Source organism: Amblyomma mixtum, chromosome 5 (assembly GCF_055824585.1).
Source record: "Amblyomma mixtum isolate Tamu chromosome 5, ASM5582458v1, whole genome shotgun sequence".
Taxonomy (NCBI): Eukaryota; Metazoa; Arthropoda; class Arachnida; order Ixodida; family Ixodidae; genus Amblyomma; species Amblyomma mixtum.
The window spans coordinates 173,266,314-173,293,134 of NC_143016.1; the positions used below are offsets into that span (position 1 = coordinate 173,266,314).

Consider the following 26,821-nt stretch of genomic DNA (forward strand, 5'->3'; position numbering starts at 1 on the left):
ACAGCCAAGCATTCTTGCTCGGTGACTGTATAATTGCGCTCCGGCTTGCTGAGCGAGCGACTCGCATACGCAACAACGTGCTCTTTGTTGTCGCATCGCTGGACGAGAACAGCGCCGAGGCCAACAGCGCTGGCGTCAGTATGAATCTCTGTGGGAGCGGAGGGATCGAAGTGGCGAAGTACAGGGTGGGATGTCAGGAGGAATTTTAGTTGGCGAAAGGCGGAGTCGCACTCAGGTGTCCACTCGAAAGCCACATCTTTCTGAAGTAGACCAGTCAGGGGGTAAGCTACGTCCGCAAAGCGATGAATAAAGCGGCGGAAGTAAGAGCATAAGCCCAAGAAGCTCCGCAGCTCTTTGACAGACTGTGGTGGCTTGAACGACTCGACAGCTGCAGTCTTGGCTGGATCAGGTCTGACGCCGTCTTTATCAACGAGGTGTCCAAGCACTAACGCTTGACGCGCACCAAAGTGGCACTTTTTAGAGTTAAGCACAAGTCCAGCTTGGCGCAAACAGTCCAGGACGAGAGCTAAACGGTCGTTGTGCTCACTGAACGTCTTTCAGAAAATTACAACGTCGTCGCGGTAGCACATGCATATTTCCCATTTCAAACCGCGGAGTGTAGTCATAAATCTCTCGAAGGTGGCGGGCGCATTGCAAAGGCCAAATGGCATCACATTAAATTCATACAGACAACACTTCCAACACTTCCTTTTTATTCCAACACTTCCTTTTTATACACTAATATTAGAAGCCTCCTGCCTAAACTTGATGCTCTTCGTAATCTGATACACACCACAGAGTCTAACCTCATTATTCTCACAGAAACATGGTTAAACTCTTCAATTGCCGACTCGGAGATCCTTTCTCTCTCTTCCGATTTAAATGTTTTTCGCCGTGACAGAACTAACAAAAAGGGAGGTGGCGTTCTAATTGCTGCCCAGAGAAGCCTACAATGCATCGAAATTAAAACTTCATCCGCACTGGAAATAATATTCGTTCTCAGCAACTCCTGTTATCCCCCCTTAGTAATCGGCGCTTGTTATCGTCCCCCAGACGCAAGTAGTTCTTTTGTCGCTGAATTTCACGAGGTGCTTTTTTCCGTTACCGCAACCTATCATCAATCGCCCATTCTGATTTTCGGTGACTTTAACTTCCCTTCCATTAACTGGTCAAACCCCGCCTCAACCCTATCCAAAAACAATGCTGAAAGCGATTTCGTAAACACATGCCTTAACTTTGGACTAACACAAGTAGTTTCACAGCCGACGCGGTCTGGCATAAATTCATCCAATACGTTAGACCTGATACTTACAACTCAATCTGACAAGCTTTCCCCAATCACATACTTGCCTGGTCTTAGCGATCATTCTGTTGTTCATGGTTCCTTATACTGTAAATTACTGCATTTATCGAAAATAACAAAAACAATAACACTTTATGAGAAAGGCAATTATTCTGCAATTAACACAGCACTCGAAGAATTTTCCATCTGGCTTCTTCGTGACTTTTCGATACGCTCCGTAGAAACTAACTGGTTGCTGTTCAAGAATAAAATACGTGACCTGGTACTAACATACATACCCACTATCACTGTAACAGAAAAACAGTCATCACCATGGTTCAATCATGCGCTCAAACGCCTCAATAATAAAAAGAAAAGACTTTTTCGCTCTGCTAAACGAACTAACACGCAGTGCACCTGGCAAAAGTATTACGCTGCAGAAAAGGAATTCGAATCACAAGCTAACAAAACAAAGCGCCATTTTTATTCTGAAATTCTTCCGAACATGATAAGAACTAATTTTTATTTATTTTATTTATTTATTAATACTGCAATCCCAGGAAGGAATTTTCGCAGGGTGAGCATACAGAAAATAGGTAAGTACAAATAATAAGAAAAAAGAAAAAAAAGTACAAAGGCCACAAATTAATAATAAGCAACAAAAACACAACAGCAAAAATGAAAGGCTCAATGACGTAACACAGCAAAAAAGTACAATAAGGTTTGGGGCATATAAATACACTACTATCAAGTCATCAGTGAACATGGTCAACAGGGAATTAATTAAATGAAGAAAGAGCACCAAAACGATCACAATATTAAAGTCAGGTCATAAAAAATGGGAAACGGGAATGTATGACAGAGGACATTATTGTGTACTGAGGTTGACGATGAATGATGTTACAGATAGCTGTAGGACTTCGTCGTTAGTAAGTTGATTCCACTCCGTTACTGTTCGCGGAAAAAAAGAATATTTAAAGCAGTTATTACGCTGGGTGAAAGGGGTGATTGTAAGATTGTGACGTTGTCTTGTAGAATAACCTGAAGAGAAGGATATTAGTCCATCAATGTTAATTTTAAAATGACCTTTGACCAATTGGTATAAGAACTTTAGTCGAGCAACGCGATTCCTTTCGGTTATAGATATTAAAGCAGCCCTGTTTAAGAGGTCACTTACTGATGTGCGTCCATATCTATTGTAAACAAAACGTACTGCTTTCTTTTGTATTTTTTCAATTTTATTTACGTTTGTTTTGGTGAATGGATCCCAGATTATTGCCGCATAATCTAGTATTGGAAGGACAATCGATTTATACGCTAAAAGCCGAACTCGGGGTGTGGAAAGTCTCAATGCACGCCTAAGAAAGAAAAGTTTACGGTTTGCATTATTTACAGTTTGATCAATGTGTTTAGTCGAGTCAAGGTTGTTAGTAATCCATAGCCCTAGATATTTGTAGTGTGAGACTTCGGAAAGAATGTTGTTATCAAATGAATATTGGAACATCAGTGGACTTTTCTTGTGAGTGATTCTCATATAGACGGTTTTTTGAAAGTTGATAGGCATCTGCCATGCATCACACCAGGCATTAATTTTCTGAAAAGCCTCATTAAGTTTTACCTGATCTGACATGTTTTTAATTTCGGAGTATAGCACACAATCATCCGCATATAGTTTAATATTAACAGGAATGTCTTTCACGATGTCGTTAATGTAAATGATAAACAAGAGTGGCCCAAGCACTGAGCCCTGAGGGACGCCAGAGTCAACAAAAACAGTTTGAGAGGAATGTTCCCCAAAAGAGACATATTGCTGACGGTTATTCAAATATGCTGAAATCCAATTAATGATTTTGTTATTTCTGAGTGTGCTATTAATTTTGGAAAGCAGTTTTTTGTGAGAGACCTTATCAAATGCTTTGGCGAAATCCATAAAAATGGCATCTGTTTGGCTACTATTGTTAATAGCATTCGCAAAATCGTGTATAGTCTGAACTAATTGGGTACAAGTAGAATAACCTTTCCGGAATCCGTGTTGGAAATTTGTAATAAAATTGTGTTGTTCAAGAAAATGGGAAATGTGGGTGTGTATTATGTGTTCCATAATTTTGCAAACTGTCGATGTTAATGAAATCGGTCGGTAATTATTAATGTACTGTTTGTTTCCATTTTTATGAATTGGTTGGACTCTGGCTGTCCTCCAGTCGCCCGGAACCTGTCCTTCGTTTAGAGACCTAGAAAAAATTATGAACAAATACTTGGACACCCATTCTGCATACCTCGTTAGGAATGCATTGGGTATTTTATCAGGCCCAAGGGATTTTTTTACGTTAAGATTCAAAAGCATTTTAGTTATACCCTGTTCACTGATGACAAGATCAGGCATCGGAGGTAAGGATGTTTCGAACACAGGTTGTATGCCATTATCCTTAGTAAAAAACGGATTTGAAGTATTCGTTAAAGGCGGTTGATATTACTTTTCCGTCATGTGTTAATGTGCCATTGATTTCAAATGCATGAGAATCCCTAGATACTCGTGAGATTGTACGCCAAAATTTTTCAGGTGAGCTAGTTATAAAATTAGGCAACAAATCGCCAAAATAACTTTCTTTATCAAGCGCTACTTGTCCTCGTAGTTGACTTGACAGAGTGGAAATTTTATCCAGCAGGCCTTCAGGTTGGACAACTGCTTGCCTTTTCTTTTTCAACTTTTTTAATTTTCTACGCATTTGTATTGAAGTGCGGGAAATCCAGGGATTGTCACGTTTTGTCTTTTTAACAATGCTTGGCACAAAACGGTTAATACACATCATAACCAGATCCTTGAAAGAAATCCACAGATCGTCTACATTTGCGGTAGACTTCGAAAAACTATCAAAATAAAAGGATAAGGTATCGATTATTGATGTGTCATCACCGCGTGAGAAGTTAGGAAAACATGACTGCTTTGGATGCCTGTCAATAGCGGCATCAGATAAGGTAAGGAACACGGCCTGGTGATCGGAGATTCCTGGGATTATTTCGCATTTTGTTTTAGTACTAATAGATCCGCTTACGAAGAAAAGGTCCAGTATAGATTTAGCGCTATCGTGTACCCTGGTGTACTCGTCAACAAGTTGGGATAAATCAAATGCAAATGCTATGTCCAACATGGCATCACCTGTTTTGTCGTTATGGTTTTTGAGGGACATCGTGCGCCAGTCAATATTAGGCAGATTAAAGTCGCCAGCTAGAATTATCCGATCGCTAGGTTTTAAATATGTGTTCATGTACGTTTTCAAATCATTTAAAACCGATATGGAAGAAGAAGGGGGCCTGTACAACACACCTATAATGTACCTGATTGTACCACAATATGTTTTACTGAAAATGCACTCTACATTAGGCACATCAGGCATCCTTAAAACTCGTAATGATTTCTTGTATATCATACAGACGCCGCCACCTCTTCCAGTACGGTCTTTCCGGAGTACATTGTAACCAGTAGGCACGAATTCACTGTCGAAAATGGCATCATGTAACCATGTTTCGGTTAGCACAGCAATGTCTTAATCGTTAGTAAAAAGGAGCCCTTCAAGCTCGGTTACTTTATTGATTACACTTCTACAGTTAATGTTTAAGATTTTCAAGGATGTAGGATCATGCTTTTTCTGTCAGTTTTTTTTCTTATTGACCAATCTGACACGCTCTCCTTTCTGGGCATCCCAAGCAAACATAACACTATCAATGCTAATTTTATCAAAGACCAGCTTTACCTTAGCGCCATTTGCTTTTTCTTCCGCTGCGCTGTCCCACAAAAGTTTACATAAGTCACGCACGCGCTTTGAGAAGTCTTCCGAGATAGAGTACGACGATCCTTTTAGTTTGTAGGCTGCTTGTAAAATGGATGCCTTTTCCCGATAGTCAAGAAATCTTATGATAGCCGGTCTAGATTTGTCACTGGATTTACGCCCAAGCCTATGAAGTCTTTCTATACCTGTAGGTGTTATACCTATCTTCTCTTTTATTATGTCGTCTTTCACTGTGTTCTCAAGTTCTTCAAGCGTCTCGTTTTCTGAATCTTCTAAACCGTAAATTATAAGATTATTGCGACGGCTTCTGTTTTCTGAGTCGTCCACCTTATTCATCAGAAAGGACAACTGGCTGTCAAAATCTGCTATTGTTTTTTCTATTTCGCTTACTTGTTTTGTCAGCGTGCCTAGTTTGGACAACTGTTGTTCAATGCTATCTATTCTGTTGTTTAGTGTAACCATTTGCTCGTTTATTTCGTTCTGACCGTCGATAATTCCTTCAATAGTTCCTTGCACTTTCTTTTGGCCGCCTAGCAGTTCCGACAGCAATTGCTTCTCAGTTGGTCCCGGGTTTGTCTCAATATCGCCCGAAAGAAGTAGGTTAGTAGGCAATAAAGCAATGTGCGCCAGAATACATTGGAAACACTGGCCGCATTTGTTTTTCCAGTCCCGGACTACTTGCTGGCAGGTCTCGGCTTCCGCTCGGACAGGAAAAGCGTCATGGTCACATGACCTACTTGCCATAGGCATGCCATAGGCTGCTTTCGAACTCGCCGCCAGAGCCGGGCTCCCCCTCGGTTACCGTACAAGGACGCTGTCATCTGCTAGCAGACGATGCAAGCCACGGCCACCACGACGCCGAAGCAACGCCGTGCGCTCGATCATGATACTGAGTCGATTTGAAGACTGTACTGTCAGCTTAGCGTAGGTGCATTACAGAACTCAGCTTCGGAGGTATGCTCGCCGCTACTGCTTGCGGCGAAGCTCGCACAAAGTAGCCCAACTCGTTGCGGATAGGCAGATAGACGAAAGCCTTCGCAAAAATGTTGACAACAAGCTCTATAGCTGCTCCAGTATACAAGTGGTTCACCTGCGATGCTTTCAGGTAAGCGTACAGACAGCATGTCGCAAAACAAGCGAACGAGAACCTCTTGACGACACGAGCAAACAATACGCGCTCGCAGCTTCGAACGCACGTCCGTGTGCGGTGGATTTCAAGAAAATAAACGAAGATGCAAGAACAAAAAGTCTTGCGATGGCTCAGAGAGCAGCTACGGAGCTCATTTGAAGGTTTAACGCATGATATCGACCTCCAGGAACACGAAAAGTACTCAAAATGCACACGGAGTCTAACTCAATATGGCTGCCAGCGCGGCGCGCAGCTGTCGTCTGCTGCCTTCTCAGCAGCCCGCGGACTGCCATAGGCTAAAAACGAACGCGTTGCTATGGCGATGCAGGCAGGTGGGCGGAGCTTTCGGGCTGCCCGAGAAAAACAAATACCGGACTCGAGTCCGCAAGTAGTCCCGGACAGTCCGGGACTGAAAAACAAATGCGCCCACTGTGGGCAGGGCAGCAGCAACAGAAACCGGTTGTCACTACGATAACAGTACATGTAAACGTTTTTACTAACCTGTAGAGCAAGACAAAAATGGTTGCTGATCATGTTGCCGATACTGCTGCTGGCCTGCCCACTGAAGAAAGTCGATGTTGCTCGCTCTTTTAAAGGGGCTTGCTGAGCCATGTGATGTGACGTCACAGTTGTCGAGATGAAGCGATGCGCTGTCAGTTGCGGAACGGAAAGCAATGTAATCGCCGGGCACCTGGCACGAGCCAGATTTTCCGATGCCGGCTCACTGAACACATCCACGTCGATTGCCCTTGATGCGTAGGCGCTGGGCCACCATTCATTCCCGCGATGCGAGGGCTCGTTGACCAGGTCAAACGACGTAGCCACTGGGTCGCAGCCACGCGGTGGAACTGGTCCGCACAGAAGGGCCGCCAAAATCTGTAGAGCAAGACAAAAATGGTTGCTGAGCATGTTGCCGATACTGCTGCTGGCCTGCCCACTGAAGAAGGTCGATGTTGCTCGCTCTTTTAAAGGGGCTTGCTGAGCCATGTGATGTGACGTCACAGTTGTCGAGATGAAGCGATGCGCTGTCAGTTGCGGAACGGAAAGCAATGTAATCGCCGGGCACCTGGCACGAGCCAGATTTTCCGATGCCGGCTCACTGAATACATCCACGTCGATTGCCCTTGATGCGTAGGCGCTGGGCCACCATTCATTCCCGCGATGCGAGGGCTCGTTGACCAGGTCAAACGACGTAGCCACTGGGTCGCAGCCACGCGGTGGAACTGGTCCGCACAGAAGGGCCGCCAAAATCTGTAGAGCAAGACAAAAATGGTTGCTGAGCATGTTGCCGATACTGCTGCTGGCCTGCCCACTGTTCCTAAATCCTAAAAAATTCTGGAATACGATTAACCCAAAGCGCTCTCAGCCATTAAAACTGTACGACAGCCAGAATTGTCCGATTCCAGACAGTCAAGCAGCCGAAGAACTTAACACCACATTTTGCTCTGTTTTCGCAAAAGAACCTGATCATAATTTACCAGATTTTCCCCAGTGCCACCATTCATTCATGTCCGACATCACTTTTAATGCCTCCGGTATAGCCAAAATAATTGAATCACTAAAGCTAACATCCTTCATTTTTCAGCAGTAATTGTCATCAGGAGTGGTGCCGGAAGACTGGAAAGTGGGCAAAATAGTTCCAGTCCCGAAAAAAGGTCCTTCACATTTATGTTCCAGTTATCGTCCCATTTCACTAACAAGTGTTTGTTCCAAGGTAATGGAACACGTCCTCTACTCTCACATAGTAAAATTTTTAATATCTGTTAATTTTTTCAATCCTAGACAACATGGCTTTCGCAAGGGCCTCTCATGTGATACACAGCTTCATTCATAAATGACATAAGCTCTAACCTAGACCTGAACATACCTGTAGACGCGCTGTTCTTAGATTTCGAAAAGGCCTTCGATAAAGTTCCCCATCAGAGACTACTACTTAAACTCTCAAGATTGTGCATTAACCCCCTTGTATTAGATTGGATTTCTAATTTCCTTACGAACCGAAAGCAATTTGTGTACGCTAACAACTGCTCCTCGTCTTTTTCTCCAGTCCTCTCCGGAGTCCCCCAAGGTACAGTACTCGGACCATTGCTGCTTCTAATTTATATTAATGACCTGCCTAGTAACATATCCTCTAACATCCGCCTTTTCGCAGACGACTGCGTACTTTATCGCCCCATCCACACCACCTCTGACTCTAGAATTTTACAGGATGACCTTAAACGAATTGAAACTTGGTGCGACAAATGGTTATGTGCCTAAACACTAAAAAAAGTCTTTGCTTTCCTTTCACCGTCGGAAAAACTATCAGACATCAAGTTACACCATTTGTGGCTCGGTAATCTCATCTGTCCACTCTTACAAATACCTTGGCGTCACCCTTTCAGATACACTAACCTGGTCAGAGCATATAATGAACATTACTAACGAAGCCAATCGCACTCTTGGTTGCCTCCGTCGAAACTTGCGCCTAGCCTCTGCATCCGTGAAAACACTTACTTATCTTACATTTATCAGACCTAAAATAGAATACGCATGCTCAGTCTGGGATCCCCATCAAGCTAATCTTTCTAACACCCTCGAAGCTCTACAAAATCGCGCTGCAAGGTTTATTTTCTCAGACTACTCCTATCATTCCAGCGTCACTGCACTCAAATCACGGGCTAATCTTACTAATCTTGAAAAGCGACGCTGCACCTTCAGGCTGTGCCTTTTTCACAAATTCTACCATACGCCACTCAATGTTTCAGCAATCTTACCACTTCATCGACAGTCAAGCCGCACCAGCCATCCTAAAGCCGTCTATCCGCCCCCAGCACAGACCACAGCACATCTTCGTTCGTTTTTTGTTCAGACCGCTCGGGACTGGAACAAACTGCCTGTCGACGCTGTGCGCCACTCCGACCCGCATTCCTTCAAGACTGCCATCGAACCACTCTTCACTTGAACATTATGCCCATCCCTCATGTAATACCCCACACCAAGGGGCATTTGAGGTACTAATAATAAATAAATAAATAAATACAGGCCATCAGGCGTGATAAACGCTGTTTTTTCTTTGTCTGCGGGATGCATAGGGATTTGCCAATACCCCGACCGAAGATCAACAGAAGAGAAGTAGGAGGCTGAAAAAAGGCAGTCGATGGCATCGTCGATTCGAGGTAGGGGGTATACGTCTTTTCTTGTGACGACATTCAGACGACGGTGATCCACGCAAAAACGCCACGACCCATCCTTCTTCCGAACAAGAATTACTGGAGCAGCCCAGGGACTCGACGACTCTTGTATAACACCTTTGGTTAACATCTCCTTCACTTGCTCATTGATCAGCTTACGTTCAGACGGGGCCACTCGGTAGGGCTTTTGCCGGATCGGATGTGAGGCGCCAGTGTCAATCCTGTGAAGGGACCGAGACGAGGGGATGGAAGGTGGGCCACCGGGCTGTGAAAACATGGTGGAGTGTCGCACAAGGATGGCCAAGAGAGCACGGCGCTCATGCGTCGAGAGCGAGTTGTCAATCATGCTGCGTAGCTTGGACTCGTCACAAAACTCTGGCGCTCCCGCGTGCAAGGCGTCGGTAACCAAGGCAACGGACACTTGTGAGGCGTGGCTGCACGACGCAAGCTTCTGGCCTTCGGGCAGAACTACCGCTTCTGTAGAACAATCACTGCCCATAATTCAGTGCGACCAGTGGTGACGGAAACCATGGCATGAGGAACCAAAATATTCTTCTTCATGCAGGTAAGATGGTTCGGTTCCACAGTCGCATCAAACACGTCGACAGTGGTATCGGGACAGGAAACCGGTACGCATACGGCCGAAGAAGGAGGCACGACAGTATCTCGGGTAACAACGAGCACACTCTCTCCAGGGTGAGAGCCTTCCACAAGGCCAGTGGTAAAACATTTGCCGACGCTGAGCTCACCGGTGCGACAATCGACGTTGGCGCCACACATCTGCAAAAAGTCGAGCCCAAGAATGACGTCGTGCGTCGCTCGAGCGAGCACCGCCATTTCCGTGCTGAACACTTCACCCCTCAAAGAAACCTTAACAGTACACACTCCGATTGCAGGCAACGGTTCGCCACTCACACCACAAAACTGGACATTTTTGTCCCACCGAAACAAAACTTTGCATCCAAGGAGAGACTTAAATGCAGCGCTCATAATGGAAACAGTAGCACCGGTATCCACTAAAGCCATTACAGGTACACCATCCACTAGCACATTCACTTTGTTCCGCAACATAACTACAGGCAGGGGTATCACTTCCGGCGGCAGACTTCCAGCGACCTCACCCCCATCGGTCGCGCCGACTAGTTTTCCGGCGGAGGCGAAGAGGAGCGGCGTCGGGGTGATGGAGATCGACGAGTGCGGGAAGCTGGAGGTGGAGTCACGCTTCTTTCCGATGCCGGTGAACTATTCCGCATTTGTGCAGGCCATCGGTTGTCGACATCAGGCGGCTAGGACGGGCGCCGAGAAGGTACAGGTTGGTAATCTTGCCGCGGAGGATAGCCTGAGGAGCCGTAACGCGATGGTTGGCGGCGGGGACAAAATCGTGAGATGTGACCGGGCTGGCCGCAGCGGTAACACAAAAGAGAGGGACCAGGAGCACGTTGAGCCGGCAAGTAGTCTTCGTGCCTAGTATTGGGCCAAATGTTCTCGTCGTATGTGGCCGGCGGATGTTGGTAAAAGCGGGGCAGGTGCTCTGGAGGCGATCGCGGTAGCAGCTGTCGGGGCACCCGGTGGTCCTCAAAGTCCGCTGCGTTAACTGCGGCTGGCGGAGGAGGGCGCGTGGGGTACTCAGGGGGAAGCACTGAAGAATTCCGAGTGAGTTCCATAGACCTGGCCAACTCTTCGCGCACGATCTGGCGGATCGTGGAAGCCAGATCACACGATGATGTTGTGTCTACGGCTGCTACCGTTGTCACTCCGGCCAAACGTCCGAATTTCGGTATGATGCGACGCATCTTCAATGTCTCAAATGTGCGGCAGTGTTGGATGACGTCATACACAGAATCTAGACTTGCTTTGCCGATAAGAAAATTGTAAATGTCTTCTGCAAACCCTTTAAGTAGGTGGCCAACTTTATCTTCTTCTGTCATGCCAGGAGAGACGACCTTGGATAACTTTATGATTTCTTCAATGTACTTTGTACAGGTCTCTCCGGGAAGCTGATACCTTTGCGCAAGCGCTTGTTCAGCCCGCTTCTTCTTCGTGACAGAGTCGCCGAAACACTTCTTTAGCTCCTCTACAAAGCGGTCCCATGTCGTAAATGAATCCTCGTGGTTGTCATACCACGTTAGGGCCGTGTCGGTCAGGGAAAAGACGACGTTGGCAAGTCGGGCAGAAGAGTTCCACTTACTGTAGCGGCTCACCCGTTGGTAGTGGGTAAGCCATTCATCCACGTCCTCGCCGGTTGAGCCTGCGAACGGCCGTGGCTCCCGGAAATGCTGCCATGAACTGCTGGGCACAGACCTCGGAGCATCGCCGTCCAGGGACATCATGAGCACAGAAGGCGGCAGACCAGCAATGCGACGACTCCGGCGAGGTTGCAGCAGAGGATCCGTCTTCGGGGAACCAGTATACCCGGCACCTTCCACCAAGATGTTACGCCCAGGGTTTATTGAGACCGGGACGGAGGACTGAAAGCAGCTGGGTCCGCTTGCCGAGCACGAGACACCACCAACCTCGTTCTCCTCATCTTCGGCTTAGTCAGCAATGCCGACCATGTAGAATAATAATAGGTAGAATAGGCCTTTTCATGGGCATCACAATATATATAACTTGCGAGGAAGGCAGTACGAACCAAGTCTGTTATATACGTATAAAGTACACTGACACGCACTTAAAAACATAACACGGGTTTCCTGACGTTTAGAGTGGGCACCACTTTCGACAGCCCTCTCTGTGCCAAGTTCAAATGCTATATGGCGGCAACCAGCGCTCGTTGCCGCCATTCGGGCGCCACTCCGGAGATAGCCTGCGGCGTTAGGGGTTCCCGTGAAGACGGCGACGGGGCGTCAAAGGACCTCCTCATTTCCTCGGGCTCTTTGTTTACAATAGAAATCAGCTTATAGGGGCGTCAGCGCCATGCAAAGGAACGCAGCCGGGCATGAGCGGGGGCCTTACAACTCTTTTTCGATGCTATTCACCGCATGCCTACGTGTTTCTGAGCGTTGAGTTGTAGGCACTAGTTGACCTGTCGGCGTGTGCCGTTTGCGACGTGCCTTTGAGGAAGCGCGACTCGTTGACGTCGATGCCGATGATGGTCTTGGCGCCGCGCTCCTTGGCGCCCGTGACGACGCCCAGGCCGACGGCGCCCAGTCCCCACACGGCCACCGTGCTGTCCCTGGCGACGCGAGCCACGTTCAGCGCCGCCCCGTAGCCCGACGAGAATCCGCAGCCCAGCAGGCACACGCGGTCCAGGGGGGCGGCCGGGTTGATCTGCGGCGTGGTCACCAACTCATCATCATCATCATCAGCCTGACTACACCCGCTGCAGGGCATAGGCCTCTCCCATGTCTCTCCGATTAACCCTGTCCTTCGCCAGTTGCGGGAACCGTATCCCCGCAAACTTCTTATCTCATCCGCACACCTAACTTTCTGCCGCCCCCTGCTACGCTTGCCGTCTCTTGGTATCCACTCCGTTACCCTTAATGACCAGCGGTTATCTTGCCTTCGCATTACATACCCTGCCCAAGCCCACTTCTTCCTTTTGATTTCAACTAGGATATCATTAACGCGCGTTTGTTCCCTCACCAGGGTTGCCAGATTGGGCTATTAATAGCCAAATTGGGCTACTTTTTGTCCGAGTTGGCGTCAGAAATTTTGTTTTGGCTATGTGGCTACTTTTGGGCTATATCTTTTTCGCGCGTGAAAAAAAAGTTAAAGTAGTTATAATGTGCTCTGTTACAATTATACAGTGACAGAAATAAAAGGCATGCTGGAATCGAAATTCAGGCTACAGCAAGTTAAAGAAATTGAGCGCGTCTGCTACAAAATGCAATTAGAATACGCTCTGTTCCAGAAAACTTGCATGTCAGGCGGTCAAGGATCATGGCCCTTCGATTTCTTTTATAGTGGAGACTACGTGACAGTTGCCCCCAGGAAACACATGATGGCCTATAGATTCCACTTAATCCGCGAACTAACGCCACCCCCGCGCGCGCGCCACCGAACATATAGACTGTTGCCGTGTGTTGCAGGTGACGTTGGCGCCAGAATAGAGGGAAAACACAGAGAACGTGTCTCCCTACGTGGTGCGAATGCGTAAGCATTAAATCCTACTGTTTCGCTTCTGTTGCGTGGTTTCGTGATCCTGCACATGTTAACCGTTAACCGTAGACGTGGCCTAGTGGTTTGGGCGTCCGCTTCGGCTGCGGTAGGTGGCTGGTTGGAAGCCCACCGCCAGGCATATTCTTTCCTTGTATTTTTTATTCTGGTTCTGCGAGCACATTCTGCTCAGGATATGCATCAGACAAGTAATGCTTGCGCATTAATAAGGTCTTTTTCTCTTTCTTCCTATTCCCGTGGTGGACACAGCGAGCGCGCCACTCGCAAGAGCCTACGCTGTTTTCTGCAGCCTCAAGCGGCACACGTGCAGCCCTCGAGAACCATTGCGAGCTACGCGAGAGCGCCGTGTCTGATGCATAATCCGCGTGCACTCACACGGAGCCATGGCGCCATCCTTCGGCGCGGCGCGCAACCCACTGTAACTAATGAAGGCGGCGGAAGTTAGGGGCATGACATGGCATTAGATCCGTCGCTACGAGAACCTTCACAATGGCCAAGTGGGCGATGTAGATCCGGAACTACAAGAAGGAATGGAAAAGGAGTCGGAATTCAAGGCTAATATGTTTTTATCATTATTGCGAACGTGCTCTTAGACTGAACATAAAATCGACATAGATTATCGTCTAATGGCATATATCCTTGACATATTCTGAGGTCATGCATATCGTCGAATGTAGTTTTAAGAAGGCGCATGCTAGACGCTTTGACGTGACGCTCTCCGTGAGAACCTTTCTCTTAATGCATAAAATTGAAATGTGAGGCTGCGTAAGTATACAGCAAGGCATTTTCACTGTCGATGTGCCTAATGTGCGCGCGAACAATTAAAAGGTGAAATATTCCCAAACTAGAGCTGCGATTCCGTTATATAGCGCCGCCGTTCTTTTCCGCGTGCAGACGCTGTCGTCATCCGCCTCAGGTGATATGGCCTACGGCCGCGCCTGCAAAGTGGAACTGCGGCCATATCTTCAGGACCTGGTTGGCGCTCCTGGTTAGCCGTACGGGTTAGCGCACTTCACGGCGGCGAAACGTAACTATGGTAGCCACCATAACGTAACAACGGAAAGAACATGCCGTGCGCACCACCTCAGACATGTGCGGGAAAGAAATCTAATATGTAAATATTCTTGCCAAAAATTATTTCAGTCAGCTTAAGAAATGTCATCACAAACACAAATATTTTTGGCTACTTTTGGGCTACGCAAAAATTTCGCTTTTGGCTACGTTTGGGCTACTATGGAGGCCAATTTGGCTATCTGAGGTCGGAGCGATCTGGCAACCCTGTCCCTCACCCACTCCGCCCGCTTCCGATTTCTTAACGTTACACATATATCATTTTTCTTTCCATAGCTCGCTGCGTTGTCCTTAACTTAAGCTGAACCCCCTTTGTTAGCCTCCACGTTTCTGCCCCATAGGTGAGTACCGGTAAGATACAGCTTTTGTATACATTTGCCTGAGGGATATTGGCAAACTGCCATTCATGATCTGAGAGAACCTGCCATATGCGCTCCACCCCATTCTTATTCTTCTAGTTATTTCCCTCTCCTGATCCGGATCTGCGGTCACTACCTGCCCTAATTAGAGCTCAGCCCCTTAATGAATCGCACAGACATCAATGTCGTAAAGCCCCCTTTAGCGGTAACCGAATTTTACTCCTATAGCTGTTAAAATTCATCAACACATCGACTTAAGTACTATTTTAACCTATCCAGTTGATCCGAAGTGCAAAGTGAATTGCACATTTATCCCACTTCACTTTCGTTCTTAAATTTAGACGCCATACATCTCGAACCGTCTGACAATTGACAGTTTGCAAAAAATCCAGCACCGTAATTCGCAATAAACCAACAAAATACGCTCTTTTCAAAGCACACAGAACACCAGACAATTGCTATATTTACCAACGGAAACTACCTCCACACTCTTAGACCGCCTTGGGCTCTTGTATATCACAACCGTAGCTTCAAACGTTTCTGAAAACTACAAGGGCCCAGGGAGACGATAAGTCACGCAACACTCAAAGCTTAAAGCTAGATAATTCCGAGCCCAAACCTAGTATTCATAGCACCCATCATTACACGGGAAAAGCGGATGGGGGAGGGGGGGGGGGGGAACATAATATTTTTTAAATTTATTTTTTCAGATCATCCTCCAGACATGTATCACTAATGCCGCTAGAGACGGAAGGAAGACCCAAGATTCTCAACTACCATTTTCCCTCCATATTTTTGAAATTCTTGCTCATCTGCCCACCAGGAGAAACATACCGAAGTCCGGGCTTTTCATCATGCATACTATATCTCCCAAATTTCACCACCTTAGCCATCCCAGCAAAAAAAAAAGCCATTATGTATCTTTATTATACACTGACTCTCAATAGCCGTTCCAATAGCTTCGGTTGTAAGAGCCCAAATATTTCTGTTCCTTTTTTCTTTTTAATTTTTTTAATTTGTTATTTTTCTCCTTCATATTGGATTAAGATCATTATAGTTATCGGCATGGGCCGGGCCACCTTTTTTCAATTATTTTTCTTAGTTCCACCATAGTATCAGTCATCAAAGTCGGAAGGTGTACCACTGTGCATCGAACGCCAATTGTTCAAGCCTACAATGTGACATGCCATCCCTCCTCGTAATCATTGGAATTCTTGGTGATTTTTATCATCTGCGAAGACAGAACCTTCTTTATCTTCGCAGTTAGCTTCGTCCATTATTGCGTTTGCTTCTGTTTTGTAATAGAAATAGAGATGTAATATACCCAGTCAAAACTACCTTTAATAAAGAAAAAGTGCGTTTTCACTCATACTTTGTGAGTAATAGTTCGCTAAATTAAGTTAAATGTTCACTATAATGTGCTCTAGAGCTACAGAGATCCGAATGGAGCGTTGACGGGATAGCGGAGGTGTTTTGCAAAGCAGCAAGGGCCAATATAGATATTTACATTCAAAATATACTAATGGAGACAACTATACCTCGGCGCGCTGAGGGCTGGCTTAATCACACTCACACTCACGGCCACTCGCACTCATATCAACTCACTCTTGCTGAAACTCATATTCACTCACCCTCACAATCACTCACTCACACTCACTCTCATGAACACTCGCACCCACAGCCACTCACTCACACTCGCCCTCATGTCCATTCACACTCACAACCACTCATTCACAGTCACACTCACTCACACTCACACTCATGTCCACTCACACTCACAACCACTCACTCGAACTCATGTCCACTCACACTCTCAACCGCTCACTCAAACTCGCACTCATGACTAATTGCTCACACTAGGAGTCGTCTGAATACAACGCATACTCATGAGGGGACTTGGAAAGCCTTGTTACCACTCTGGAGCAGTCGTTATTTTGCACAAAGGTGGTCGTAGATTGTTTGGTTTGGTTTATGCGGTTTAACGTCCCAAAGGGACTAAGGCTATGAGAGACGCCGTAGTGGAGGGCTCCGGAAATTTCGACCACCTGGGATTCTTTAACGTGCACTGACATCGTACAGCACACGGGCCTCGAATTTCTCCTCCCAAGAAATTCAACCGCCGCGGCCGGGATCGAACCCGCGTCTTTCGGGCCAGCAGCCGAGCACCATAGCCACTGAGCCACCGCGGCGGCCTGGTCGCAGATTGTCTCAAGGCCGCTCATAAGGCAGCAAACTGGGCTAGGTAGTTGTGCACTGTTGCACTGTGCGCGCCATGTTGAACGTTGACAAAATCCGGCAAGTGGTATGTGACATTTGGTAGTCCGCGCTTCGTCAGCGTCGTGCCTTTTTCGTGCCGGCATCTGACAACACAGCGCACGGTGCAAAAATAGTGCGCTGTTTTGGTAGATCGAGATTGTCGCGCCAGCTAGCGAGCCTCCAATATCCCCCTGACGCAAGCGCAGAGTTCACATCATCCGCGATGTAAAGACGCCGCCGGGGTGGCCACAACTACACCGAAAAACGAAGCGCATGCACAAAAAAAAATTATTTTTAAGATCAATGAAAACACGAGGTCACATCCTTTCATCAACATTTAAGCAAGATTTGGTGGCCGTCCTGCGCTTGTTCAGGATGCACTTCGTCCAACAAATTTCGCAGGTCAACTGAAGATTAAAATTTCAAATATTACATCAAGGTAATATATGTAGTACAGCTCGGAAATTAACGGCTCTGCGCAGGTATACGCCGTCCACAGTTATGCAGAGGGCACCCCAAACGCGCCGCATCTATCGAGTGGCGCCGGGTCAGCGATCTCTTCCCCGCGAATGTGCCTGATCTACATGCGGCTCTCCGGTTTCACGGAAGCGCTGCTGTCAGTGACCATTATCAGAGCTTCGGTCCCAGGATCGAGGCTTGGGGAACCAAAGCCGCTAACAACTTTTGTCGCTGCGCCTCCTCGACAGGATTGAGCAGCGCTAACAAGCGAAGCTGCTCAATCGAAGTGGCGTTCGTTTACGACGTAGTTACGGGCGGCTATCGTGCCCACCGACTCCGGCCGAATTTCTGATGCACGCGGGTTCCAAACGGCAGTCTGAATGCGACACGCGAAGAAAACATGCTTGCCGAGCAGGAGCTCGTCTGTGTACATGCACCTTACTCACGGCCGCCGCCGATGGTGCACCGAAGCGCCGCGGCGCGGCTGTGCGCCCGTGCATACCACCTATATGCGGGATACATGCATAAATACAGAGCATACAAACGGGGACACTTATAGATAGAAAGCTCCCGCGGTAGCTGAGCGGGTCTGCTGACCCTAAAGACGCGGGTTCGATCCCGGCCATGGCGGTCGCATTTAGATGGTTTAACGTGCACAAACATAACCATATGCGTTTTGCTCATTTATTGATTTGTATTTGTTTCTTCTGCCACCACTGATTAAAATCTTGCCATGCTGAATGACCAGCTAAACGACAGAAAGAGGCTACGGAGATTCTCGTCCTTCAACTCATGCAGGCTGCATCTGTAGTGGACCGTTCAGTTCATGCATCACACGCAGGTGGAAGCGGTATGAATGCAGTGACCCTATTACTCTAGGGCCGTCGTTAAGAATAACAAAAACGCATAGTCGTTCATCATTTCTCCAAGAATCGAAACGCACAAATACATGGTTGCTTTCTGTGCAAGTGCAATCCCTCACTACTGTCTTCCTTCTAGCGATGACCCTGAGAGCCCCCACCGCCACGCCCGGCGCGCAGCTCGTCTAGTTCATCACTCGCTCAACTAGCGGCGGCCGATGTGCCTGCTGCTTCTCGGTGCTCTTTGCTGCGCCCCGTTCCGTGGACATAACTGCGTGTCTTTAGCAGGCGTAGCAAAATTTAGTGTACTCCCCAAGAATTATCCTTAACGGCTTTCTCTTGTCCATCTTGATGTACGTGCTATCGGTGGTAATTGCTGCGGGGTGACAGTGAAATTAGGCTTACTTTTTAAACTGACCAATTGTTTTCAGAATACTTTTTCGGTATACGTCATGCTGCTAATTTCCAAACAAAGAAAGCGGAACGGACACAGTAGCGCCATTTCTAGAGCGAAACCTTGCGTAGTGCCAGCCCTGCCGATTAGCGTCCCATGCTTTGAACGGAGAAATGGTTGGGGAAGTTCACGAATTGTTACTAGAACTTGAGTGCTTGTTTTCAGCTTCCATGCTTCATCATCATCATTATCAGCCTGACTACGATCACTGTAGGACAAAAGCCTCTCCCGTGTCTCTCCGGTTCACCCTGTCCTTTGTCAGCTGCAGCCCGCGTATCCCAGCAAACATATTAATCTCATCCGCCCACCTAACTTTCTGCTGCCCTTGCTACGCTTGCCCTCTCTTGGAATCCACTCCGTTACCCCTAAGAACCAGCGGTTATCTTGCCTTCAGCATTAGATGCCCTGCCCAAGCCCATTTCTTCCTCCTTATTTCGACTACGATGTCATTAACCCGCGTTTGTCCCCTCACCCACTCTGCTTGCTTCCGGTCTGTTAACGTTACACCTAAAATTTTCAGCTCGCTGCGTTCTCCTTAACTTAAGCTGAACCCTCTTCTTTAGCCTGCACGTTTCCGCCCCGCTGGTGAGTACTGGTAAGATACAGCTGTTTTATAATTTTCTTTCATGCTCATCACCTGCGCTCTTATTGCGACGTAGCCTCTTTGAATTCGGCTCTGACGGGAGTGGCGCATCGGGTCGGCTCGTTGTGTCAGGTGAAAATAGAATGCTAGTCTGCTCCCCCCCCCCTCCACCCCCCGCCCCCTTCCCCACCCGCTACCTAAAAAAAATTCCCCTATGCTCATGAGTCAGTCGGTGTATGTGCGAGCTGACGTCTAAAAACATGAGGCTTTGCTCCAGAAAGGCTGGCGCATAGAGTTTCTCAATGTTACCTCAAGGGAAAGCAGACTGCGCTACACTTCATCGACTGTGGAGAGACGCAGCTGTCTCGCATCCTTTATCGACCAATACAGTGGTTTGGTTTATAGAGGTTTAACGTCCCAAAGCATCTCAGGCTATGAGGGACGCCGCAGTGGTTTTAAATCCCGCTCAATTTGGATTTATGAAAAACAGATCAACTGCGCTCGCTAGCTCACTCCAAAAAAGGGTATTTTAGATCATTTTGAAGAAAAGAAACCAGTCTTAGGCATATTAGCTTATTTTTCGAAAGCCTCCGACAGCGTTAGTCGCAAGATGTTACTCAAAAAACTAGACCGCTATAGCATACGTGTGGCAGCCTACTCTTTAATATCTTTTTACATAGCAATATAACACTGTCTAAATAAACTGTTTTTACTCCGCAGTCAAGTCCGTCATTTCGAGAGTTTCACTAAGAAGCCCTCTAAGCCCCCTTCTTTTTATTCTTTACATTAAGGATATTCTTAGCGTACATCCGTCTGCAAAATACAACATTTACGCCAACGAAAGCAGTTTTGTTTTTCTCTGGTCATTCAAGCATTAAGCTATCCATCCGTGCTAACACAACCTTGGCCAGAATTGAACATTGGGAATGTAAAAAGAGTTTAGAATTTAATTATAAAACAGAGCACGTACTGTTCCACCCCAGAAACGAAGTATTCGAGTTGTCCCCTCTGGTACTCAGAAGTTGCTAAATTTGTGAAAACATTAGGCGCCTATTTTTCAGAGAATATATGACGTGGAATGATAGCGTAGAAAATTTAGTCAGCAAGATATAACGCACAATCGGTTACAAACGCCGACATTGCTCTATTTTTCCGATTGCAATCAATATTCTGCTTTACAATGCATTCTTTTTCTCTATTTTAAATCATTACTCATGAGTTCGGGGAAGAACAACAGGCGAAAATATCACGAAGTTTATATTGCTCCAAAAAAGAGCCATGAGACTAATTTCTAACGCCCATTACCTCGCGCACACAGGACCATATTTGGGCAGCTGAAAATCGTTAACTGTACATTTTTGCATACGTATAGACTTTCCCTACTATATAAGCAAGGTATGACCAAGAAGGAGAACTACTACACTATTAGGGGCACTTCAAGAACACGTAAGTACTCACAGCGCCCGTAATCCCGAACGTTGGCACGTCACTGGCAGCCGTACGAACTACGACAAGCAGATTATTTGCTACAGGATTCCTACCTCACTAAGCCAACACTCATCCAATAATGGCAAAGATCTTACATTTCTTCCCTTTTAAGAAATCCGTAAGATGTTTATATGAAAGTTTGTGCATGTGTTCATTAGAGCTTTTGCACCTGTTTTGTGCTCCCCCACTGCTTTGCTCCCTTTCTTACACCGCAGGCAACGCTGCGGAGGAGGCTGCGGAAATAGTGCGTGCGCGAATTCATGTGACGTATCATTTGTCTTTCTTGACCGGAGAATGTATAGACAAAACGAAGTGGTGGCACTGGAAATCACTGTCGAAGCTGTGAGGCGCTGTGGTCGGCTGCAATTTACACTTTGCGCGAACTAATTTCTGAGCGTGGGTTGAGTAGGAGCGTTTCACCATACCACCAGCGTATCGTACCGCCACATGTGATTCTTTCTTCCCAAAGTCTCGATGAGACGCAGGTCGAAAATGTGGCAAGAGGTAAAATGAAATCCAGGAGGTGAAAGACGCGGCACTTAAGGCTTGGCACAACGAAATATGCTAGTGTTCACTTTGGTTATATGGCAAACCATGTTTTGGGCAAGGATTCATCCTCTACAGACAGCAGCGTTAGCTATGGGAACTGCTATGTAAGAAACGAGTATACAGTCATAGACTACTAAGCACACAATTCCGCAAGGAAACTACAACTTCCTCGTACTTGTTGAAGATTTGTTTTTAGCAACTGTACTTTCAATAAATGTTATTGCCCCCACTTAGCACAAGCCTCTTTAAGCGAACATTGTTTTCCTCTGCGTGTTTCTTTGTCTTAATGGCATCTATTTGGCCCTACATACTTCGTGCATGTAATGCGAAGGCAAGATAACCGCTAGTCCTTAACGGTAACGGAGTGGATGCCAAGAGAGGGATAGCGTGGCAGGAGGCGGCAGAAAGTTAGGTGGGCAGATGAGATTAAGACGTTGGTAGGGATCCGGTTGCCACAGTTGGCACATAACAGGGTTAATTGGAGTGGTACGGGAGAGGCCTCTGTCCTGCAGTGGGCATTGTCAGGCTGATGATGATGATGATTTCACTGTGTTTTGTAGTTAAATACAGGGGAAGTGGCAACATCAAGCTGCTCTTCGAAGTAGCTTCCTAGTGGCTGCTCCTTATATTGTGCCCAAGAAAAAGAAGTAAATAAAATAATAAATTGCCGGGAAGATGACGATTCGTATTTTCTTTCGTTGCTGTTGGGCATGACGTGGGGATTCGGCCAAAACAACCTTCCTTCCAAAATAAACCACCCTTCTCGTGGCAAACCTCAAAGAAATACAGCGAAAATTTTCACACCAGCGTAATAGTTGCGTTAGGCTTATTAAAGGAGTCAGAAATGCACTATGCAAGTTTGCGCGCAGAGAAGAACATGGCGGCGGAGCTGCCGATTCACTGTTAGGATCCGCATTTTCGGCCCAACACTATATCCAAGCCAAATAAAGTCGTCTTTCGGGCATTACCGCGCTGTGTGAAGTGCTCTTTAGGAACTCGCATAGACGGTGGCACTAGTCTTCCCTCTAGGTAAAGCTGAAAAACTATGCGGGCTGGCGTGAACACGTGGGGGGAAATTCCACGGGCTGCCATGACTGAGTTCAAGAGGGTTCGTGCAAGCTGAGCACTATCACGACGCGCCAACACAGTTGGGCCGCATGCGACTCTGGTGGAGAACAGCGAAGAGGACGGGCTCACCTGGGCGACGGCAATCTCCGGCAGCACGGTGTAGTTGCTGAAGGTGCTCGTGCCCATGAAGTGGTGCAGCTGCTTGCCCTGGCACGTGAACCGCGTCGTGCCATCCGGCATCACTCCGCGGCTCTGGGTGGCGCTGCAGGACAACCGAGCATAGGGAGCCTACATGTTGCGCGCCTCCGTCTTTTTAGGGTGGTGTCACCACACTAACTTATGCAGGTATTATCGCATTGATTGCTTTGCCACTGTGATCAGTGTAGCAAACTGTATTCTTCTCCAGCTGATTGGTCGTAAAATGGTTATGTCTGCTTTGCTGGCACCAGCATTGTGCACCTGTGTAAAATGGTTATTTCTGCTTTGCTCGCATCAGCATTGTGCACTTGTGCAGCCCATTTTGGCTTTTTGGCTTCTAGCCGCTGTATTTTCAGGTTGTTTTTTCGGTACATGCATTGAAAAAGTCGAAAATGATCAATGTTGCTTTTATATGCCTTACCCTGTTGGGCAAAGTGCTGTTTGAAATCTGATACCACTGTTCATAATTCGGACATATGTTTATATGCTTGTTGGATTTCCCATGTACCCCTGTGATTCGTCTAGCAGGTTGTTGCATGTCAGGCAAGCATTGCAATAAAGTAACCTGTTGTGAATTGTGTGTGTCTTCCCCACTAAAATACATATAAATAAAAGGGCGCTTGAGGCTAGGCCGACTTGGCAGTTGAGTCATAAATGCGCTATTGTGTGCCGCAACAGCACCTTCTATAATATTTCTCAATAAATGCATGGCTACGCATTAAATCGATACATTGGGCACGTTCAGTTCGCCAGTTTCTGTACCATGCTTCACGGAATTGACTCGGAGGGTAGTGTAATTGTGGCCTAGTTTACGTGCAGCATTTTCCTTATTTTGAGAATGGTAACGCTCCGGCAATGTGTAAGCATTGTTTGCGAGGTACCCTAGCAAAATCTCTCCTTGACGCCTTGTATCTGCACAAAAATGCGCAATTGGCGACGTTACACATTTAATCGTTATAATAGCGTAAATGTAGAATACTGGTAGTTTTACAATTTGTTCGGAACAATTTACATATACATAAAGTAAGAAAACCTGAAAATGAACTAACGAAATCATTGTTTATTTAATCCAGCGCCTTCACGCGATTAACAACAAAAAAGGTCGTTTTCTGGATTAAAAATGACATCGAAGAAAGCCGAGATAAAAGCCAGACGCGTTACTTCAATGCCACCAAGGAAACGTAATTCCGGCAAAACGAAGCGACGTAACAGTACTTTCACCTTGATAGCTAATGCTCAGATGTTTTCCTGTCTCTTGCACGAGTTCACCTGGGAAAAGTTAATTACGCCTTAGCAACATTCTGAATATGACAAACCATCGATGACAACGAATTTGCGAAACGCGTACTCGCGCGCTTCTACGAATAGCCTTTACCAAAGACGTGAATGCCGCAGTAAACGATCGATCCTGCAATCTCGATCGTGTTCAGCAGGAGGACGCTCTTGAAAAGCTGCTTTGTCGATATTCCTCAAGCAAGCAGGGCGCTTCTCAAAGCAGGCAGGGCATACCCTGGGAACCAAGATGGAGGCCCGTCAAGTTTGGCAGCCGCCACAGCCGCCGTTAGGCAACCTTGGGCCCAGCTGTCACCACCCTAAAAGACGGACATGTAGGCTCTCTAACCGAGCAGTGAGCGCCACCTGCTTTGCATGCTTGGAGGAAGGAAAATTTAGAGGAGAGGCCGTCACGTGACATTTTGTGAAGCCGGAAACAAGCTCGGCGCCATCTTGTCCGGGCTGACGTCACGCCGCCGCGCCGATTGCGCGCGCGTTTCAAATCCAACGAAGGAGCGTGCTACCGCATGGGAACGTTTTTTTTCCCGCTAGAGGGCCAACGGAGGCGCATGTGCTTCGTATGGGCTCCGCGTTCGAGCACCTTCTGCAAGGAAAAAACCCAGGATACTTCGACTCCGACACACGGACAAGAAGCGTGAGTCTATACGGCACCTTTCAAGACCTCATTTAAGCAAATCGGAGCTCGGGCGACCGAGCTCCGACTGTCTAAAGCCAGCGTCGCTCCGGCGCCCTAGCTTACCCGAACGCCAGGCCTGGCGCGGCGCGAACGCCACGGCGGCAGTCATGAAGTACGCCGTAGCTGGGACGAACGCCTCCCCAGAAGAATTCGAAACGCCCGATTGGAAAACGATTGTGTCTTACCGTAATCAGGACCCCAAAGTTGTGCCATTAACAGCTCAGAAGCTCAGCTCAGAAGCAAACCGAAAAGTCGAAGGCGCAACCTCTCCCTCCACTCCATCCTAAGAAACCGCTTCCACGACTACCGGAGGAAGACTATAAGATAATCTACAGACCGACGGGTGGCATGGACATCACGCGCTACACCGAGAAATCCATCCGGCAAGCTATCGCATCAGCTAGCGGCATTACTGCGACCGAGGCTGACAAAGACCAATCCAGAACGAACTGTACAAAGAATGTGTTCACCATATCGACGCCGGTGCAGGCAAACGCACTACGTTATGTCGCAGTCAAACAAATCAAGCTGGAAGGCAAAGACATCATCATGACGTCGTACATCGCTCCTCCGGACAAGGCCTTGCAGGGCATCATCTACAGGGCTTACGATGGCGAAACGCAGCAAGAAATGATGAAAGAACTTCGCAAAAGAAACCCTGAAATCGTCCAAGCACGAACCATGGGAAGAACATCAAAGTCCCTCCTGCTCCACTTCGACGCGGACGAATTGCCAGATGGCATCATATACTTCGGCGTCCTGTATCCGGTCTACCCCTTCATTCCAAAAGTAGAGGCGTGCACGAACTGCAGAAGAGTCGGACACAGAAGAGACGTATGTCCAGAGCCAACGCAACAACGGTGCCCGTACTGCGGAAACCAGCACCTCAAAGAAGAAATCTGCGACCCAGTCTGCATTGTCTGCGGAGAAGGGCACCGCACAGGCGATACCAGCTGCAAAAAAAGATTTATGCGACCCCACACTAAAACGTCGGAGCACCAATCAAGATCAAAATCCCGGACCAGCGACGACTCAACATCCACCCAAAGAAAGGACCGCTCGAGCTCCTTCCCGCCCTTGGACAGCGGACGCAGCAGCAGCCGCAGCCGCAGTGGACGCAGCAGCAGCCGCAGCGGACGCAGCAGCAGCCGCAGTGGAGGTGACCGCGGCACCAGCAGCCGGACGCAGAGCCCCGGACCGAAACAGGTGAGCTGAGCGGGAGTGGCCTCTCACGGAAAGGGGACGGAGCTGCAGTTATTACAGTCCAAACTCGATCAGGCACTCCACCACATTCAAATACTTACGGACCGCATCAAACACTTAGAACAGGAAAACAGTAAACTAAAAGCACCCGCCAAATCTAAGGAACCTCCTCCAAAACCACTTGCCATGCAGGAAGTTACAGAAATGGAAACTACTGTGTCCGCAACAGTCGAAACCCCAGTAAGCGTAGTAAGCAAGGAAGAAACACCTCGCAAAAAACGAGCAGTAGCTGATGTTAGAAATGCCTCATTGGAGGATAGAGTCCCAAAACTCGAACAAAAAGTGGAACAGCACAGTCAGAAACTCGATAACGTAACACAAACAGTTGAAAATTTATCACAAAGACTCGAACAACACATACAGGATGTAAATCACAAGTTCGGGGTAATTGACACCATTTTACAGGAAATGTTACGTCGGCTTTCCCCGTCAGCTCAAGGGGCCCCAATCGATCTATCCCAGCAAAATGGCCAATCCTAAAACCATAACAATTTGGCAGTGGAACTGCAGATCTATGCGCAACAAAAAAGCAGATCTGCAGTTACATATTCAATCGCAATCCGAAAAACCTGACGTAATAGCGATCCAAGAACCCAGAATATCTCGACTAAAACTACCAGGGTACCGGGCAGTTCTGCCATGTCAAATCACAGAACAACCTTTAACCACTACGATGGTACATAGAAACCTTACCGTGGTAAGGTTTGAAATTGAAAACGTAGAGCTCGACTGTATATTAATCGAAATTTTACC

General features: G+C 47.2%; 1 protein-coding gene across 1 annotated transcript in view; it reads right to left on the bottom strand.

Moving 5' to 3' along the window:
* The window catches only part of LOC149344736 (alcohol dehydrogenase class-3-like), a 99,296-nt gene that overhangs the window by 18,759 nt on the left and 53,716 nt on the right, over positions 1–26,821 (bottom strand). Inside the window, exons 5-6 of the mRNA XM_089546345.1 lie at positions 22,768–22,900; positions 12,426–12,642 (exon numbers count right to left, since the gene is read on the bottom strand). Coding sequence (XP_089402471.1) covers positions 12,426–12,642; positions 22,768–22,900 — 350 coding nt within the window. The remainder of the gene's footprint in view (positions 1–12,425; positions 12,643–22,767; positions 22,901–26,821) is intronic.